We start from the raw sequence: 21,753 nt of genomic DNA on the forward strand, positions 1-21,753 counted from the left end.
TTATCTACACTCAATAAACTTTGTGGAAAATGGCATTGTCTACCTAGATTGTTGGAGAAAAAACTCAATTTCAACACTCTCTTATAAAAAAAAAAAAGAAATTAAGTGTTTTTCTTAGATCTACTAAGTAACATCCTGGATGTGTCATATGCTCTGCTTCCTTTAATTTAAAAAAATCAAAGAGGAAGGTGTTATCAACACTCCATTTTATAGATGAGTAAACTGAGGCACAGAGGCATTAATGAAGTTACTAGGAAGTGAAAGAGATGCTTTATGGTGAGTGTATTTATGGACACATAGTAAAATTTGCAGAAATGGCACTGTCTCTAGATTGTTGGTGAAAAAAGCTCAATGTCAACTCCATCTATTAGGAAAAAAACAAAATTAAGTATGGTACTTAGATCTACTAAGCAAAGTCCGTCTTGTTTTACCTGCTTGCCTGCATTAAATTAAAAAGAAAAACTACATGGAAGGTGTTATCAATGTTCCCATTTTATAGATGAGGAAACTGAGGCCCAGAGGTATTAATGAAGTTACTAGAAAGTGAAAGAGATGCTTTCTGGTGAGTGTATGGATCTATACTTAGTAAACTTTGTGGGGAAGTGCATTGTCGGTCCAGATTATTGGCAAAAAAACTCGATTTCAACTCTTTCTTCTAAAAAAAAAGAACAAAATTAAGTATGTTACTTACATTTTTAAGCATGTCCTTGTTGTTTTACACTCTCTCCTTCATTTAATTTAAATAAATCTATGAGGAAGGTATTTTCAACATTCCCATTTTAAACATGAGGAAACTGAGGCACAGAGGCATTAGTGAAATTAATAGTAAGTGAAAGATGCTTATTGGTGAGTGTATTTATCTATAATCAGAAAACTTCGTGAAAAGGGCTTTTTCTATCTAGATTGTTGGGGGAAAACCCACTTTCAAATCTACCAATTAAAAAATATTAAATATGTTATTTAGATCTACTAAGCAATGTCCTGTGTGTTTTACATGCTCTGCTTCATTTAATTAAAAAATCAACTAGCAGGGTGTTATCAACATTCCCATTTTATAGATGAGGAACCTGAGGCACACAGGGATTAAAAAGTTAATAATAAGTGAAAGAGATTCTTTTTGGTCAGTGGTTTTTATGTATACTTAGTAAAGTTTGTGGAAAGGTCAAAGTCTGTCTAGATTGTCAGAGAAAAAACTCGATTTCCAATCTATCTATTAAAAAAAACTAGAATTAAGTATACTACTTAGATCTACAAATCAATCTCCTGGGTATTTTCCATGCTCTGCTTAATTTACTTTAAAAACTCTACGAGGAAGGTGTTATCAACACTCCCATTTTATACATGAGGACACTGAAGCACAGAGATGTTAGTGAAGTTACTAGTAAGTGAAAGAGATGCTTTTTGGTGAGCATATTTATCTATACTTAGTAAACTTTTTGGGAAAAGACTATGCAGATTGATGGGGGAAAATACTCATTTTCAATTCCATCTATTAAAAAAGTAAACAAAATTAAGTATGTTACTTAGATCTTCTAAGCAATGTCCTGGGTGCTTTACATGCTCTTCTTCATTTAATTAAAAAGAAAATCTACAAGGAAGGTGTTAGCAACATTCCCATTTTACAGATGGGGAAACAGGCTAAAGGCATTAGTGAAGTTATTGGTGAGTGAAAGAGATGTGTTTTGGTGAGGTATTTTTGGACACTTTGCAAAATTCATGAGAATGTGCTTTGACTATCTAGATTGTGAGGAAATAAATCTAGGTTTCAATTCTGTCTATTAAAAAAAATTAAGTATGTTACTTAGATCTACTAAGCAATGTCCTGGGTATTTTACATGCTCTTCTTCATTTAATTAAAAAGAAAATCTACAAGCAGTATGTTATCAACATTCCCATTTTATAGATGAGGAAACTGAGGTAAAGAGGCATCAATGAAATTACTAGTGAGTGGAAGAGATCCTTTTTTTTTTGAGAGCATATTTATCTACACTCGGTAAATTTTGTGGAAAGTACACTGTCTATCTAGAATGTTGTGGGGGAAAATCAATTTCAGTTATCTCTATTAAAAAGAAAAAACAAAATTAAGTATGTTACTTAGACTACTGAGCAATGTCCTTGGTGTCTTACAGGGTCTGCTTCATTTAATTGAAAACAAAACCTATGAGGAAATTGTTATCAATATTCCCATTTATACTTCAGGAAACTGAGGCCTTAATGAAGTTGCTAGTAAGTGAAAGATGCTTTTGCTAACCGTATTTATCTATACTTAGTAATCTTTGTGGGAAAGGGCATCGTCTATCTAGAATGTTTCGGGAAAAAAACTTGATTTCAATACTATTAAAAAAACAAAATTAAGTATTGTTACCTAACTCTACTAAGCATGTCCTCAGTGTTTTACATGCTCTGCTTCATTTAATTACAAATAAAATGTACAAGGAAGGTGTTATCTACATTCCCATTTTATATATGAGGAAACTGAGGCACAGAGGCATTAAGAAAGTTATTAGTAAGTGAAAGATGATGTATTGGTTAACATATTCATCTATACTTAATAAACTTTGTTGGTAAGGGCACTGTCTATTAGATTTTTGAGGAAAAAACTCAAATTTCAATTCTATTTTAAAAAATTAAGTATGTTACTTAACTAAGTATGTTACTTACTAAGCATGTCCTAGGTATTTTACATGCTCTGTTTCATTTAATTAAAAATAAAAATCAGTAAGGTAAAAGAAAATCTACAAGGCTGTGGGGAAAAAATAAAGATTTTAACACTCTTAAAAAAAACAATATTATGTATGTTAGTTAGATCTCCTAAGCAATGGTGGCTGTTTTACATGTTAAGCTTCATTTAATTAAAAAGAAAATCTATGAGGAAGGTGATGTCAATATTCCCATTTTATAGATGAGGAAACTGAAGCACAGAGACTTAATGAAGTCACTAGTAAATGAAAGTTTTTTTGGTTAGTGTATTTATCGACAGTAAACTTTTTGGGAAAGGGCATCGTCTATCTAGATTATTGGGGGGGGGGACTTGATTTCAATTCTATTAAAAAAAACTTAAGTATGTTACTTAGATCTACTAAGTGATGTCTTGGGTGTTTTACATGCTCTGCTTCATTTAATTAAATTGAAAAGCCACGAGGAAAGTGTTATCAATGTTCCCATTTTATAGATGAGGAAACTGAGGTGCAGAGGCATTCATGAAGTTACAAGTGAGTGAAAAAGATGGGTTTTTTGTGAGAGTATGTATCTATACCTAGGAAACTTGTGGGAAAGGGGTTTGTCTATCTAGATTGTTGGGGCAAAAAAAAATTGATTTCAATATTATTTTTAAAAAAACAAAAATAAGTATGTTACTTAGATCTACTAAGAAATGTCCTCGGTGTTTCACATGCTCTACTTCATTTAATTAAAAAGAAAATCTACAAGGATGGTGTTATCAACATTCCCATTTTATAGATGAGGAAAGTGAGGCACAGAGGCATTAATGAAGTTAACTAGTAATTGAAAGACACGCTTTTTGGTGAGTGTATTCATCTATACCTAGTAAAGCTTGTGGGAGAGGGCATTGTCTAGCTAGATTGTTGGGGGAAAAAAAACTCCATTTCAGTTCTATTAAAAAACAAAAGAAAACTTAAGTTTCTGAATTTTCCAAAATCAAAATTTGTCTTACTCTATTTCTTCCTTATATTTTAAAGTATTTGCACTTTTTTGTCACGTAGGCAAAATAAGCATACTCTACTCCTCTCATTTTGTCGCTTTCAGCACGTTATTCCTCCACCAAAATCATAGCCCTAGAAAGGAGGTTAATATGGACTAGCATAAAGGGGGGCAGAAGAAAGTCCTGAACTCACTGTTACTCAATTTTTGTGCAGAGAGCAAGTGAAGTAGGCACGCTGCCCTCTTGAATAGTTCCATTCTTAAAGTTTTTATCACAGAATTGGGCTCAATATTCTCTCTCTCCTAATTCTGAATTAATAATCATTCTGGTCAACTTTGCCAACAAAGGACCGTCTAGTCAAAGCTATGATTTTCCCAGTAGTCGTGTATGGAGTTGGACTATAAAGAAAGCTGAGCACCGAAGAATTGATGCTTTTGAACTGTGGTGTTGGAGAAAACTCTTGAGAGTCCCTTGGACTGCAAGGAGATCCAATCAGTCAATCCTAAAGGTAATCAGTCCTGAATATTCATTGGAAGGACTGATGCTGAAGCTGAAGCTCCAATACTCTGGCCTCCTGATGGGAAGAACTGACTCATCTGAAAAGACCCTGATGCTGGGAAAGATTGAAGGCGGGAGGAAAAGGGGACCACAGAGGATGAGATGGCTGGATGGCATCACCAACTCGATGGACATGAGTTTGAGCAAGCTCTAGGAGTTGGTGATGGACAGGGAAGCCAGGCATGGTGCAGTCCATGGGGTTGCAAAGAGTCGGACATGACTGACTGGACTGAACTGAACTGGTCAACTTTCTACATGTGGAGTATATAGTATGTCATGGCAAAGAGATATATGGACTTAACTTATTTCATCTATAGAGTTTGAACACTACTTGCATCCCATGAAGGTGGTAGGAATCACTACTAATTTCCTGGCAAAAGAAAAGCAACATCAATATCATTAACTGATCATATTTAGTTTGAGAGCCAGAAGTCCCTACTCCCTAACTCATTTAATGCAACAGCCCATTTGACCCCAAACACAACGTATTCTTGTGAGTTTCTACTGCCTGTGAGTTTCTATTGCCACTTATGTACAAACTGCTGACTGTGGAGAAACCTGATCAAAACATCAAATATTACCAGAGAAGCCGAGTTTGTGCCCTTCACAACCGTCGATGAAGTACCTTAACCTCGCCTCCTCTTGATGCCTTGCATATGGTCATCTGTCTTCCTGACTACGACTTCATATGACTTATTTATAAATTCAAGCAAGCAAATGTGCTTCTGACTGGCACTGATACATCACTGATGCCAAAATATCAGAGAGGATGAAGCATAAGGACATTTTTTTCGATTCAGATGGAAAATATTACAGATTTATGGGTAAGTGATGAGAATCACCATTCCATAATATCTTCATATAATCAGTATCTTCCCATGCCTCCCTTCACTGAATTTTATGACCTCAAAACTTATTCAGAGAAATTATCTTTTTTGCTGACCCAAAATATCTAGTGGGTAGAAGTGGGGATGGGGCTGGTGGTTTGAACAATCCATCTCTGACTGTTCACTTGCTGGATTTCCACTGCTTTTCAGTGACCACTTACAGAACCATAATGCACAGAACAACTATTGATGCCCCACTGATATTGATGTGATTTCCCTTAGTGCACCGGGGGGCAGCAGAGCTTGCAGGCATTAGTATCTAAAGGTTATGTATAATGGATAATAGAGGAAAATGAAATAACAGAAAGGAATCTGCACGGGAAACAGAAGCAGTAAATAGTTTCAGTGAAAGATCTTACTTGGGTTACACGGCAACTGCAAGGGGGATGAAAAAAAAAACCCAATGGCTCTTACAGACTCAGCAAGATTTGAGAGTGAAATGGTTTACTGTTTTGAAATATAATACTTTTTTATTTCAACCACAGAAAGCCATTTAAAAGTCATCTTGTGTGTTACAGTTGTTATGTGACATCTTTCACTTGAATGCCTATTTATGAATTCCTACTCTACCCTCCTGAGGTGGTCCATGATACGGCACAAATGGAGTAAGTGGAGGAAGAGATTTTAACCTATTTATCCAAAGTCCCATAATGTCCAGCTCATGACAGAAGTCAGAACAAAGTTACAGTGTTTGCCATTAATATCTCCTCATCTTGAACCCACTCAACCTACTGCACTTGCTGCATTTAACTTGATATTTCTGCATTTTCAAAGTCGCATGGTAAATCATTTCAATACATGCTCTCACTAATCCACACATCTTAGTTGCAGTAACCATTGCAATGGATTGCCTGGTAAATCTAATTTAATTTGTAATTTAATAAGAAAAAACCATGGTGGATTTACTTATTAGTGAAAGTAAAAGTCCTTCACTTGTGTCCAACTCTTTGTGACCCCCTGCCAGGTTTTTGTTCTAAGAGCAAATGTAGTAAACACGAGTGATTTCAGCTCCACAGACATCTGCTAGACATATCATTTAACTGAAGGCCAATATCTGACAAGTTTTCAACCTCCACTGTTGACAAGAAGGTAGAGAAAATGATAAGGAGACTCGCTTCTCTCACTGACTAAAAAAGAGAAATTGGTGAAGTGAAGGTGACAGAAACTTTTACAGAAAGCAACCATTTTAGCTGAAAGTCCATAAGTACTCTATAAAGCAAAATCCCAGACTTTAGGAAAGTGGTTTTCTACACTGAAGTAGGTATGATTACATGCCCGGAGACAGTGAAAAAAAGGAGATGAATAAAAAGCTGGGGAGATCTGCTGGCTATTGACCAGTCCAGTGTGCCTCTACTGGGTGCTCTCCATCTTGTATTTCTAAAGAACATGTACTGAAATGAAGGCATAAAAATCAAGGATAAATGAATAAAAGAGGGGGTGGTAAAAAAAAAATGCCAAAAACAATCATACCTGAAATGACCCTAAAGGTTGAAAAAACCTGCTACAGATAACAGAACAGTTTTTTAAAAAATATGTTTAGAACAAGAACAAGGATAGGATAGACATACAATGCATGGAATGGTATTGAATGAATGATCTTATCTTTTTTGTGAAAAAGAATGATTCTAACCTAAAAGGGTAATCAATATCATAACTATAAATTGAAGCCTACTATAGGGAAGGTGTCCATAAGAGGGCACTCAACTGTTCTAAATGAATTGAAATTATATTCTAGAGTGGTGAGAGGTCCTGTGGATTAGATGGCCTAGTCATAGCTGTTAACGTTTTGGGATTGTGGTATGGGTGACATGTGTCAGAAGACTAAAGACCCTAATATGAGCTTTGGTTTTGAAAAGGGACACAGAGCACATGGGCTCCTTAGGTTAGACAAGGGTCATCATGCTGACTGAGTGCAAAATCCTGAAACAGGCTATTAAAAGGAGGATTTGTAAGCACTTAGAAAAAAGTAGTAACCATCAGAAGGCACATAAATTCTGTAACAAGTCATTAGACAAACCTCATTTCATTTCTATTTTTGATTATGATTACTGGCTTGGCAGATCAGTAAAAATGTAGGCACTCTGTATCTGGGTATCAGCAAGGCATTTGACAAGGTGTTTCATGGCATGTCTGTGAACAAGACAGAGAAATGTAGAATGCTGCCTGATGGATAAATGTCAGCCTGCAGGGAGGTTTCCAGTGGCGTGCCACTGAGCTCTGACCTTCATCTTCTCCTATATAACATTTTTATTAATGACTTACATAGTCATATTGAGTGAAGTCAGTCAGACAGAGAAGGCGAAATATCGTATGACATCCTTTATCTGTGAAATTTTAGAAGAAATGAAACAAATGAACTTAGAAAACAGAAAGAGACTCACAGACTAAGAGAACAAACTTATGCTTGCCAGAGGGGGAGGATGGAGGGAAGGGATAGTTAGGGAGTTTGGGATGGACATGTACACACTGCTATATTTAAAATGAAAAGTCCGTCTAGTCAAGGCTATGGTTTTTCCAGTGGTTATGTATGGATGTGAGAGTTGGACTATAAAGAAAGCTGAGCACAGAAGAATTGATGCTTTTGAACTGTGGTGTTGGAGAAGACTCTTGAGAGTCCCTTGGACTGCAAGGAGATCCAACCAGTCCATTTTAAAGGAGACCAGTCCTGGGTGTTCATTGGAAGGACTGATGTTGAAGCTGAAACTCCAATACTTTGGCCACCTGATGCAAAGAGCTGACTCATTTGAAAAGACCCTGATGCTGGGAAAGATTGAGGGCAGGAGGAGAAGGGGACGACAGAGGATAAGATGGTTGGATGGCATCACTGACTCAATGGACATGGGTTTGGGTGGACTCCGGGAGTTGGTGATGGACAGGGAGACCTGGCATGCTGCAGTTCATGGGGTCACAAAGAGTTGGACATGACTGAGTGACTGAACTGAACCAACAAAGACCTACTGTCTAGCACATGGAACTCTGCTCAATGTTTTGTAGCAGCCTGGATAGGAGAGGAGTTTGAGAGAGAATGGATACAGGTATGTATGACTGGGTCCCTTCAGTGTTCACCTGAAACTATTACAACATTGTTAATTGGCTGTGGGTGCATGCTAAGTCTCTTCAGTTGTGTCTGACTCTTTGTAACCCTATAGACCGAAGCCCGCCAGGCTCCTCTGTCCATGGGATTCTCCAGGCAAGAGTACTGGAGTGGGTTGCCATGCCCTCCTCCAGGGATCAAACCCAAACCTACATGTCTTACATCTCCTGCATTGGCAGGCAGGTTCTTTACCACTAGCAGCACCTGGGAAGCCCCCTCATGAGCTTATTTAACCTTCATCATCTCCTTAAAGGCTCTATTGCTGATTACACTCACTTCGAGGGTTAGACCTTCAACATATGAATTTGGGGGGCACACAATTCAGTCTAAAGGACTCTTTGGAGAAAGTTCCCACACTTCAGGAGCTCCCAATTCTGTATTTATATCTCACTTAGTCTTCCAGACGATAGAGGCATGTAAATTATAACTCAATAGCTGAATTCAAGACAAAAGGGAAAAGCTAGAATGAACCCTGTGCTATGGGTTGGAATTTGAGGTATTGGTGTAAACTCATAGATTTCAATATATAGAAATGTTTTATAGAAACAAAATTTTTTTTTAAAAAATAGCTGAATTCTGTTATATTTTATATATATTCAAATTGAACAAGTCCAGTAATTCTATTCTCCGTTATGTTTTAAACTTTAAATTACTAAAAACTTGGTATAGGGGCTTCCCTGGTGGCTCAGTGGTGAAGACTCCGCCTGTCAATGCAGGAAACATGGGTTCAATCCCTGATCCAGGAAGATCCCACATGCCTCAGAGCAACTGAGCCTGTGTGCCACAACTATTGAGCCTGTGCTCTTCAGCCCCGGGGGCTTCCCTAGTTGCTCAGACGGTCAAGCATCTGTCTGCAGTGCAGGGACCCAGGTTCAATCCCTGGGTCGGGAAGATCCCCTGGAGAAGGAAATGGCAACCCACTCCAGTATTCTTGCATGGAGAATTTCATGGACAGAGGAGCCTGGCAAGCTACATTTCATGGGGTTGCAAAGAGTTGGACACGACTGAGCAGCTAACACACACACACACTTGAGCCCGGAAGCCGCAACTACTGAAACGGAGTGCCCTAGAGCCCATGCTCCACAACAAGAGAACTACCGCAATGAGAAGGCTGCAAGTGGGGGAGAGTAACCCCCACTCGCTGCAACTAGAGAAAAGCCCACACAGCAACAAAGACCCAGCATGGGCGAAAATTAAAAATAATAAATAAATAAAATGCTTAAAAAAGTGAACATACAGAGCCCCTGTTTGAGTTTCCTGAGCCATACAGCAAACTCCTGTTGGGTATCTATTTTCCATATGGTAATGTAACTTTTCATGTTACTCTCTGCATTCATCTCACCCTCTCCTCCCCTTTCCCTATGTCCCTAAGTTTATTCTCTTATGTCTGTTTCTCCATTGCTGCCCTATGGCTGATTCATGTTGAGGTTTGACACAAAAGAGCAAAATTTTGTAAAGCAATTATCCTTCAATAAAAAATAAATTAATTTTTAAAAAAGTAAACATACAGATAATAGTCCTTGGAATATATAAGTATAGGGGGCAATGATGTCTGCCAGACTGTAAAGAAGCACAGTCCTTGTGGTATAGGGCTGAAAATTAAGGCCCAATAATATGTACTGCCTTTACATCTGGGGAAACTCACAGGGCCTCCAGTGGCCTAACTGCAAATTCCCCTTCCTGCTCTGCCCCTGCAGAAAAGGTCCCCTAGCCAAACAACCCTCTTTATCAAAGGGGCGAGTACTGCTCCAGGTTATCCCTGCAGAGTGGATCTTATGTGTCCAATGTCAGGGGGCCTGTTTCAGCAGTCCCCTAACCCTTGGGAGGGATCCTCTCTCTCACCAACAGTGTGAAGACGAGACCTAATAAAACAGTCCCTGCTGCTACCTGGTTTCATCTGGACTCTTAAAATAAATGATCTTCTACATGCACAAATGCAAATTTCATCCAAGCTGTCTTACACCTTTTGGTTAAGGATTCTAAAATAAGTTTTTTGAGGACTTCTCTGGTGGCACAGTGGAGAAGAATCCACCTGCCAATGCAGGGGACACGGGTTTGATCCCTGGTCCGGGAAGATTCCACATGCCTTGGAGCAACTAAGGCCCTGTGCCACAATTACTGAACCCAAGCTCTGAGTCCTGAGAGCCACAACTACTGAAGTCTGAGTGCCTACAGCCGATGCTCCACAGCAAGAGAAGCTCACTCAACACAACAAGGAGTAGCCCCTGCACACCGCATCTAGAGAAAGCCCACACAAAGCAATGACGATCCTGCACAGCCAAAAATAAATAACTATAAAAATTAAACAAGCTGTTTGGTTTTTGATTGACACAGATGGGGCAAGGGGGAACCTTTCTGAAACCTGTAACTTGGACAGGTAGGTCTCCAACATAACTCAGGGCTATTTTTATTGTTCCTGCTTCCAGGCACTAAAGCATCACAACCCTAAAAATGTCAGCACTATTTTTATCCCCCCCCCCTTTTTTAAATAGGTGAAAAAAATGTAGCTTAGAGAGGTTAAGTAATTTGCCTGATGTTTTGACTTTTTTCAGAGGATTTTTTATATATAACTTTATTTATGTATTTATTTTTGGCTATGCTGGGTCTTTGTTGCTGTGTGGGCTTTCTCTAGTTGGGGGGAGCAGCGGCTGCTCTCTAGCTTCCAAGCACGGGCTGCTCAACGCCATGGCCTCCTCTGTTTCAGAGGGCAGGGGCTTCAGTAGCTGCAGCTCCCAGGCTCTAGAACACAGGCTCAATAGTTACAGTGCACAGGCTCAGTTGCTCACTGGCACGTGGGATCAATCTTCCCAGATCAGGGACTGCACCTGTATCTCTTGCATTGACAGGCGAATTCTTCACCACTGAGACACCAGGGAAGCTCCTTGACTTTCTTAAATTAACATTTGTCAAGTGGAGCACAGGGTGCCCAATGCTGAGCCAAAATCCCATACCAGACCACAAGAGAAACTGAAATAGAGTAGTTTATTACTCATAAGTCCTAGAAGAAGTGCCCAGCACACCTCCAGGGGCCACACGGGGAGGTCAAGGTAGGGTACAGACAGAGTGACAGGACCTGGGGCCTTTGTATGGCCTGTGGATGGAGTCCTTTGGAGTTCCCAGGCTAGGGCCATTTTGGTCAATTTAAACCAAAAGAGTGAGGGTTTTGGTAAGCCCCACAGGGGTTTCTCTAAGGTGGCCACACAGCATAGAGGCCCCGGGAGGCAGGGGAGACTGTAGATCACGTGGGCTATTGAGAAGTCATGTCAGGAACTTAAATTTGCTTGTAACTCTATGGGTTGCTATCAAGGGCATGTGCTTACAGGAGGGGGCTAGGATCAGCTTAAGGTCCCTGCAAAGAAAATGGATGTGAAGGCAGTAATACCATGGAGTAGCTCAGGTAAACTCTTGACACCCAAAATTATACAGGTATTAAGTAGCAAAGCAGGGTTTCCAACTCAGGCAATCTGAATCCTGAATCCAGCAACTATCCTACTCTTCACTATGCTGTATTACCTCCACTACTGGAAGAAAAAGAATCATGTAGACATCTCCCAGCTGTTGTCTTGTCAATCTGCCCCTCAATGCCTGTAATGCTTGTAAATTTCTCATTTTTAATACATTCAAGGCACCTAGCAGGTATGAATACTTACAGAGCAATAATTAGAACTTTTCCTTCTTAAATTGGGATGGGTCAATCCTTATCCCAATTCCCAAGAAGGGTAGCACTGAAGAATGTGCTAACCATTGGACAATTGCACTCATCTCCCATGCTAGTAAGGTCATGCTTAAAATCTTGCATGCTAAGTTTCAGCATTATGTGAACCAAGAACTTCCAGATGTCCAAGCTGGATTTAGAAAAGGAAGAGGAACCAGAGATCAAATTGCCAACATTTGCTGGATCATAGAGAAAGCTAGGGAATTTCAGATAAACATCTACCTCTGTTTCATCAACTACGCTAAAGCCTTTGATTGTGTGGACCATAATAAACTGTGGAAAGCTCTTAAAGACATGGGAATACCAGACCATCTTACCTGTCTCCTGAGAAAACTGGATGAGGGCCGAGAAGCAACAGTTAGAACGTGTATGGAACAACCGACTGGTTCAAGACTGAGAAAGGAGTACGTCAGGGCTGTCTGCTGTCACCCTGTTTAACCTATACGTGGAGCACATCATGAGAAATGCCGGGCTGGATGAGTTACAGGCTGGAATCAAGATAGGTGGGAGAAACATCTACAACCTCAGATATGTGGATCATACCACTCTAAAGGCAGCAAGCAAAGAGGAACTAAAGAGGTGACAGAGGAGCATTAAAGAGCTGGCTTAAAACTACATATTAAAAAACCTAAGATCATGGCACCCAGCCCCATTTCTTCATGGCAAATAAAGGGAGAAAAGGTGGAAGTAGTCACAGATTTCCTCTTCTTGGGCTCTAAAATCACTGCGGATGGTGACTACAGCCATGAAATCAGAAGACGTTTGCTTCTTGGCAGGAAAGCAATGACAAACCTAGACAGTGTGTTGAAAAGCAGAGATATTACTCTGCCAACAAAGGTCCCTATAGTCAAGGCTATGGTTTTCCCAGTGGTCATGTACAGTTGTGAGAGCTGGACTGTAAAGAAGGCAGAACGCCAAAGAATTGATGCCTTTGAACTGTGGTGCTGAAGAAGACGACTCCTGAGAGTCCCTTGGACAGCAAGGGGATCAAACCAGTCAATCTTAAGGGAAATGAACTCTGAATACTCATTGGAAGGACTGATGCTGAAGCTGAAACTTCAGTATTTTGGTCATCTGATGCGAACAGCTGACTCATTGGAAAAGTCCCTGATGCTGGGAAAGATTGAGGACAGAAGGACAAGAGGGAACCAGAGGTTGAGATGGCTGGATGGCATTACTGATGCAATGGACATGAACTTGGGCAAACTTACTGAGATGGTGAGGGACAGGCAGGCCTGGAGGGCTGCGGTCCATGCAGTCGCAGAGTCAGACATGACTGGGCAACTGAACAACTTCTTAAACTATTTTCCCACTCCAATACTCACTTTCATTAGAGGAAAATTGATCTCACTCTCCCCTCTTCCTCAAGGTTAAGATTGAGATCACTTCACAAAAAAGTGGTCTCAATCTTAGCTTCATCTGCTGTTACACACATCACTTTTCCTACATTCACCCAATCGTGTCTTCAGAGAAAGTTTTCTCTTTTCCAGTTTAAACTCTTTCAACACTTTCCAACTCCCTACAAAGAATTTCCACTTACACATCCTGTTATCATCTCAAACTGATCATTCAGCACACAATGGTTGAGCTCTTACTAAGTGCTATGCATTGCAAATTCTGTGATGAATAAAATCGGGCTCCTCCTTTCCAGGAATTCAGTCTAGTGGAGAATAAAAACTTGCTCACAAATGACACAGTAAATAAACACTATATATAGATCTGGGACCCTTGGCCATGTCTGCTGCCAGACCAGAGCTGGAAGCGGGTGGAGGGGTCAGGGGCCCACATGAAGGGGCCCAAGGATGAGTGAGAATTAAGGGAGAAAATGGGCGAATAAGGAGCTGTCGAGGACAGAAGCAAAAGATGGAGATGGGTGCAAGGAAGGTAGAAATGCTTACCTGAGACTGTTCAGAGAGGACAGATGAAGGACGAGAGATGAAGCGGACTCTGAAGGCAGGTGGGCTCCTCAGAGCGAAGGTGCGGCCGTATCACTCACCTCCTCCTGGTCCTTGTCCAGGAGATCGTCCCGGCTCGTTGCTCCCGCAGCCGCAATCCTGGCTGCCGCGCTCGGCGGACTAGGAGGCAGAAGCAGAGGAGGGTCCGCCCCGATGAGTTGAGGGCCGCTCTCGCGAACGACACGGCGAGCCGGGGTCGCAGGGCTGGTTTCGGGGGCCTCGGCTGAGGACATCCAGCTGACGACCGAGGCCATTCCGGTCCCCGGGCCGAGAGCAGGCGAGAGCGCCGGCTCCGCGCGCTCGGGGCTCTTCCAGGAACTGCGATGCATCCCACTCCGGGCTGCGCGAGCCAGACACCACAGCCATTGTTGCCACGAAAGAGGGCACACTCACGAGCCGGGGAAGATCTCGGTCTCTTTGGCTCCCAGACCCCGCCGCTCCACAAGCACTCCAACGCCGAGGAAACCGCGGTAAACCTTCCGGGTACGTCGGCAAAACCCTTCCCCGGGCCTATGTGGTGTCCAGCCGAAGTGAAACGACGTGTACATCCGTATAAAAAAGCCGCCGCTGCAACCGGTTCCGCGCATCCTTCCGGTTCCTCAGGAGGCTCGCCAGGTCTAAGTTGGATCAGTGACTGTGTCTTCCTCAGCCTTGTCCTTGAAATGACTGAAAGGAAGGGTGACACACCACAGGGTACATTTCAGAGTGGCCGTCTCACCAACACAGCCAGTTCTGCTTGCGTTTCAGGTGATTTCTATGCCTGTGTGTTACGTTATACTCTATACTATTGGGTGCTTACTGTTTCTCGTGTGTGTGTGTGTGTGTGTGTGTGTGTGTAAGTGTACATATACATAGTATATGCAGGTGCGTGCTAAGTCGCTCAGTCGTGTCCGACTCTTTGCGACCCTATGGACTGTAGCCTGCCAGGCTCCTCTGTCCATGGGATTCTCCAGGCAAGAATACTGGAGTGGGCTGCCTTTCCTTTCTCCAGGGGAATCTTCCTGACCCAGGGACGCAAACCGGGTCTCTTATGTCTCCTGAATTGGCAAGCGGGTTCTTTACCACTAGCGCCGCCTGGGAAGCCCAATATATGCACAGATGTGCATATATATGTACATACAGAATATATAGGAATGGCCCAAATCGAGTTACATTATTTTTTTTGAGTCTATCTTGATTTAAAATAAAAATCTAAGTGGGAAGAAAAGAAAAGGCATAAAGTATTCAAAGTATTTCTTATGCAACTGACTGTGTGTTTATTTTAGTGCTGTCAGATTTAGCAGGAAAAAAATACAGTAGGCTTGATCACATTTGAATTTCACTAAACAATGAATAATGTCTTAGTATAAGTACTGTCCTGGGCTTTCCAGGTGGTGCTAGTGGTAAAGAACTTGCCTGTGGATGCAGAGACTTGGGTTCCATCCCCGAGTCAGGAAGATCCCCTGGAGGAGGGCATGGCAACCCACCCCACTATTTTTGCTTGGAGGATCCCATGGACTGAGGAGCCTGGCAAGCTACAGTCCATAGGGTAGCAAAGAGTGGGACCCGACTGAAGCGACTTAGCACGCAGGCATAAGTATGTCCCATACAATAATAATGCACTATCAACTAACAATTTTCTAGTAAAAATAAGGAAATAGCCACTATTATACCTCCTCTCCCACCACCTCTAAAGTTTATTCTTGATATTCTAAGGTTTTTCACTTGCTGTTAGAGAAAGTGGGTTGGAAAGCAGCCCCTGATATCTGGAAGCCGGCTAGCACTCAGGCCATGTTCTTCTGTTGGACATAAACTTACAGAACACCAGTCTAGATGTCAGTCATCACTAGATGACTGACGTGAGACAAAACGAAACCACTTTGTTATTTTTTCTAAGCACAGACCAAAAACAAAGGTTGCTCTACTACCTACGGAACACCAAACACCCCCTCTCTTCACCAACATGGGTGACTGCGTCTTTACCCATTACAGCTTTATCCTTGCTCTAGTCTGTCCTCCCTACAGATGAGATCATTGAGATGCCCAATGCCCTAAATCATCCAAATACTATAGTAGGTTCTTTCTAACATTCTCTTACTGAAACACCTCTACAGTTCCCTATGGTGTTCGTTCTTCCTCCCTGCAAAGAAAAATAAATCCAATTTATCAGCTGTGAGTATATTCCTGGTGGTCTTTGGTTGAAGGGCATTGACGTGTTCTGCTGCCTAGAATGCTTCCCCAGATATTTGCATGACTTTCCCTTAGTTCATTCTGTTCTTTGCTCATGCATCATCTTTTCAGAGAGGTCGTCCCTGAAAAGATTTACAATACCACCCTCATCATTCTCTCTCCCTTTATGCTGGTTATTTTTCTTCATAGCACTCATTGCTATCTGATATTATATATTTAGGTAATATGTTTATTGCACGTCTCTCCCATTAGAATCTAAGTTTCCTGAAGACTAGGACTTCACCTTCTTTTTTTTTTTTTAAACGTGGCCACACCACATGACATGCAGGATCTTAGTTCTCCAACCAGAGATCAAACCCATGTCCCCTGCCTTGGGAGGGCGGAATCTTAACCTCTGGACCACCAGGGAAATCCCACTAGGACTTCATCTTGATGATGATTGTATCTATAGTGTGTAGAGCATTTCCTGGCACAGAGTAGGTACCAAGTGATATGAATTTAATGAACACATTAATGGATTTTTATTGTGTCAGGGTGTATATAATATTAATAGTTTCTTCTATCACATATTCATAATCAACCTTGTTTGGTCTTAGTCCTCCATTTAAGTAGATTGGCTCATTACAAAATGTCCATTCTTAATTCTTTATTTTGACTCATTTCTTATTGGATTTGATTTCATATTGCCAAGTAGTTTTTCACAAAGGATGCCTGGGTAGTGCATTCTCTCAACTCTTCTCATATTTGAAATAGGCTACCTGTTGCTTTTGGGGGAGTAGATTGTATTACTGTCAGCAATGTCCACTTCCTCTTTCCCTGTAGGAGGGTTATATATCCCTATGCAGTTACCTTTGGAAGGTTTTAAAAAGAAAAAGAGAATCCGCAGTTATCAAGCAAGTCACTTAAAGAGAGAATTGTTGGGATAAAGCAGAAAAGGGGAGAGTAATGAAAAAGCAAACATATTTAGCACTTATAAGGTTCCAGACACTCAGTCACTCAATAATTCAAGTAACCATATCAGTCTACCATCTACTGGGTCAAGGCAGGCCTCACAAATGGAAATTGTAAGCAGTTTGACACTATCCATAGTTAATTCATTTAATCCTCAAAACAACTCTATGGGGAGGTATTATTATCTTTATTTTACAGATGAAGAATCAGGCTCAGGGTACTTCCACAGCTAAGTGGAAGTACCAGAATCCCAATGCTTTCACTGCTGCCCAAGTCTTGGTTTTTTCCATGATACCTTACTGTGGTTTCTTCTTATACTCATGCAGTGACCTTTCTAAATTTGTGTAGCTAAGTACAACTCAGGGGAAGGGCTATAGGACTGAAGAAACGTCATTTTTTCTTTTATCATCATCAATTAATATATATTAAGCACCCACAAGGTTCTTGGTGTTTTAACATAGGAGAGGACAGTTGCTTCAGTAGGCCTTCAGTAGTTGTGGCTCCCCGGCTCTAGAACACAGGCTCAGTAGTTGTGGCACATGGACCCAGTTGCTCTGTGGCACGTGTGATCTTTCTGGGTCAGGGATCAAACCCGTGTCTCCTGCAGTGATAGGTGGATCCTTTACCACTGAGTCACCAGGGAAGCCCTTAAATTCTTTTTTTAATTGAAGTGTAGTTAATTTAGGGCTTCCCTGGAGGCTCAGAGTTCAAGAACCCACCTGCAATGCAGGAGACACGGGTTCAGTCCCTGGGTGCAGACGATCCCCTGGAGAAGGAAATGGCAACCCACGCCAGTATTCTTGCCTGGAGAATCCCATGGACAGAGGGGCCTGGCAGGCTACAGTTCCTGGGGTTACAAAAGAGTTGGATACAACTTACTGACTAAACAATAATAATTGATTTACAATATTGTGTTAGTTTCAGGTGTACAACAAAGTGTTCAGTTATATATATTAATTTTTTCAGATTATTATCCATTATAAGTTATTATAAGATAATGAATATTGTTCCCAGTGTTATACAGTAAATCTTTGTTGTTTATCTTTTATTTATATATATTAGTTTGTATCTGTTAATCCCATACTTCCAACTTGTCCCTCTCTCTCTCCCTCTCCTTTTGGGTAACCATGAGTTTGTTTTCTATGTCTGTGATTCTGTTTCTGTTTTGTATACAGATTCATCTGTATTATTTTTTAGATTCCATATATAAATGACATCATATAGTATTTGTCTTTCTCTTTCTGACTTACTTCACTAAGCAAAATACTCTGCAGGTCCATCCATGTTGCTATAAATGGCAATATTGCATTCTTTTTTATGGCTAAGTAATAATATTCCATTGTATATATGTACCACATCTCTTTAAGTCAATCGTCTGTTGATGGACACTTGAATTGTTTGCATGTCTTGGCTTTTGTAAATAGTGCTAATATGAACATTAACGTGTATGTATCTTTCTGAATTAAAAGTTTGTGTTTTTTCCATATATATACCTAGGAGTGGAATTGCTGTATCATATGGTAGTTCTATTTTTAGTTGTTTTTATTTTTATTTTTGCTAGGGTGTAATTGTGCTTTAATGCTTCTACGTAATGTTATGATCCAATAGTTCTCAGGTTTACATATTTTATTATTTATACAATGATTTTCTGGTCACAAATGATAGCATAAGGGTTGTTTTTTTAAATCTACTTTTTAATTGAAGGATAGTTGCTTTACAGAATTTTGTTGTTCAGGAACCTCCATACTGTTTTTCATAGTGGCTGCACCAACTTACGTTCCCAGCAACAGTGTGTGAGGATTCCCTTTTCTCCACACCCTCTCCAACATTTATTATATGTAGACTTTTTGATGATAGCTATTCTGACTGGTTTTGATTTGCATTTCTCTAATTATTAGTGAATAATTTTTATGTGCCTGTTGGCCATCTGTATGTGTCTATTTAGGTATTCTGCCCAGTTTTTGATTGAATTGCTTGGATATTGAGTTGTATGAGCTGTTTTTGTATTTTGGATATTGAATTGTTTCGATATTGAGTTGTGTGAGCTGTTTTTGTATTTTGGATATTAACCCTTTGTCAGTTGCATCCTTTGAAAACATTTTCTCCTATTCCATAGGTAGTCTTTTCATTTTGTTGATGGTTTCTTTTGCTGTGCATAAGCTTTTAAGTTTGATTAGGTCCCTTTTGTTTCTTTTCGCTTTTATTTCTTTTGCCTTGGGAGGCTGAGCCAAGAAAATATTGCAATGATTTATGTCAAAGAGTGTTTTCCCTATGTTCCTATCTAGGATTTTTATGGTGTCATGTCTTACATTTAGGTTTTTAAACAAGTTTGAGTTGATTTTTGTATATGGTGTGAGGGAGTGTTCTAATTTCATTGATTTACATGTAGCAAGCTTTCCCAGCACCACTTGTTGAAGAGACTGTCTTTTCTCCATTGTATATTCTTGCCTCTTATGTCATAGATTAATTGACCTTAGGTGTGGGGTTTCTTAATTTTAATTTTAAAAATTAAAGTTTCTTAATTTTAGCTTAGTTTTTGCTGAGTTAGGGAGTGAGCCACGTGGACAGAAGGGAAGAGGCAGTTTTCTACACTTTGAAGTAACAGGCCTTCATCATATCTCAGCTGGGGTCCCACACTTTTAAAGCCCTTTCAGGAAGGGGATAAAGGCTAGGCAATTCGGTTGGAGGTCTTGGTGTTTTACATCAGCTGTTGGTGCTGATGTAAAAGAAATTATATTGCATCTTACAGTTTACTGAGAGGTAACCAACACCTACTTGATATCAATAGTGGCAGTTACTATGATCTATATTTCAAAGAAATATCTTGTTTTAGTTTTTGTCAACTAAGCTACTGAAAGATAAATAGATCCTAAACTTTCAAGATGTACTTTGTCCTATTTCCTAAATATTTTTTTGCTACTAAATTTTGTGAGAGGATGACTCAGAAAAATGATCATTAATGTTCTGAGTAATTTTGTTAAGTGCTCAGTTGCCAGGAAAACACTACCATCTGTCTTAATTTCTTTTACAACAGCACACTTCTATTTTCCATGAAATGTGTTTATATTAATAATGCAGTGATTCCCACATAGTTGTTTTTTTTTTTTTACAATACAAAACCTTGGAGAAACACCTAGGGAATTTCATATGGATTTCTTATCTCCATGTGAAAATACAGCTGCATTACACTACTTTGATATTTTACTATGTGACTTGACTTTATTGAGGAGAATGTAGAATAGATTAGAGGTCAATAGATGATGACATCCTTGTCTGCTTTTATGTTGAAGAAAATTAAATATAGTTAGTAGATCTGTTTTTATTCTGGAATATCCTGATGGACATTTTCTTCAGGATTTTTGTAGGAAGGAAGTGGAAGGATTCCAACTGAATGGTAAATAAGTGCTAATTCAAGTTTTTGGAAACTGATGCAATTATTATCCTGTATATATATTTTTTAAAAAAGAAAAAAGAAAATGAACATAGTGAATGGCTCTAATTGTTGAAGAAAATGCTACTATTTTGGTTCCTTAGTTGAATATGATCAATAACCAGCCTGAAGGGAAATATTTGGCTCTTCAAACACCCATCCTGTCACTTCATTCATCATGTACTCAGTCAGAAGTGGATTACCAGAGGAGTTTTTCAAATTACCACAACTCATTCATGTATTCATTCACTTAACAATTATTGAACACCTACTATGTGTGGACAGTAAAGCCCTCTGTGCAGGAAATGCTATGTAAATAAAAGTAATAAATACACACAATGCAAGTGTTACTATTTATCTTTCAAGATGCAGCTCTAATTCAGTTTGCTAGTTCCTTCTCTGTGTTCTGTATTTTGTCGATGTTTGTATACCTATCTACTGAGCTCTTTGAAAAGGTAGAGACCTTGGCTTATTCATTTTGTATTCCACACAGTCTAACATAAGATTTGGTACAGATCAAACAGGTGGTCAGAAAAGAGAAGTTGCAATGAAGGAATTAACAATATTGCATCATTTAGTATTCAGTTGAGAAGATAGTACTTACCCAAAAACTGATTTCTTCAAAGTAGGTGTTAGAATGTGCTTGTTATCCTACAACTTGAATTATAAATCATGACTTGATTCATTACTTACATTCATTACATTCATTCATTACTTACATACTTTCATTCATTACAATGATTACAATATAATAATTGATTATATTCATTCTGATTATTTGTCAAGGTGGTTTCAGTTCAGTTCAGTCACTCAGTCGCGTCCGACTCTTTGCAACCCCATGGACTGCAGTACACCAGGCTTCCCTGTCCATCACCAACAGCCGGAGCTTGCTCAAACTCGTGTCCATCGAGTCAGAGATGCCATCCAACCATTTCATCCTCTCTCATCCGGTTCTCCTCCCGCCTTCAATCTTTCCCAGCATCAGAGTCTTTTCCAATGAGTCAGTTCTTCGCATCAGGTGGCCAAAATATTGGAGCTTCAGCTTCAGCATCAGTCCTTCCAGTGAATATTCAGGACTGATTTCCTTTAGGATTGGTTTATCATCTAACAAACAGGCTATTAAATAGGGCAGTCTCGAACTTTCAAAAGAAATGAAACCTTATTAGTCTCTCGAAGTTTTTACGCCCTGGAAGCTTACACGAAAGTAGAGAAAAGGGACTAGTATCCCTCGCATCCCAACCGTTACTGCCGCGTTGCCCCATCTTTCCCTTTCCTTTTTCCCACCCTTTCGCCCTCCGGAAGGGGCCGAGCGCTCCCGGCGCTTCCCAGTCTT

General features: G+C 40.1%; 1 protein-coding gene across 2 annotated transcripts in view; it reads right to left on the reverse strand.

Moving 5' to 3' along the window:
• Nucleotides 1-21,301, reverse strand: part of LOC122434964 (homeobox protein ESX1-like) — a 112,522-nt gene extending 91,221 nt beyond the window's left edge. Inside the window, exons 1-3 of one of the 2 annotated variants that reach the window (XM_043458784.1) lie at nt 21,025-21,301; nt 14,264-14,536; nt 13,912-13,990 (exon numbers count right to left, since the gene is read on the reverse strand). In XM_043458784.1, the coding sequence (XP_043314719.1) occupies nt 13,912-13,990; nt 14,264-14,457 (273 nt within the window). In that variant the 5' untranslated portion in view covers nt 14,458-14,536; nt 21,025-21,301. Of the gene's footprint in view, nt 1-13,911; nt 14,537-21,024 lie in introns of those variants that run through there. The other variant, XM_043458783.1, reaches the window with a different exon arrangement.
• Nucleotides 21,302-21,753: the final 452 nt, after the last annotated feature.

This window comes from Cervus canadensis, chromosome X (assembly GCF_019320065.1).
Source record: "Cervus canadensis isolate Bull #8, Minnesota chromosome X, ASM1932006v1, whole genome shotgun sequence".
NCBI lineage: Eukaryota > Metazoa > Chordata > Mammalia > Artiodactyla > Cervidae > Cervus > Cervus canadensis.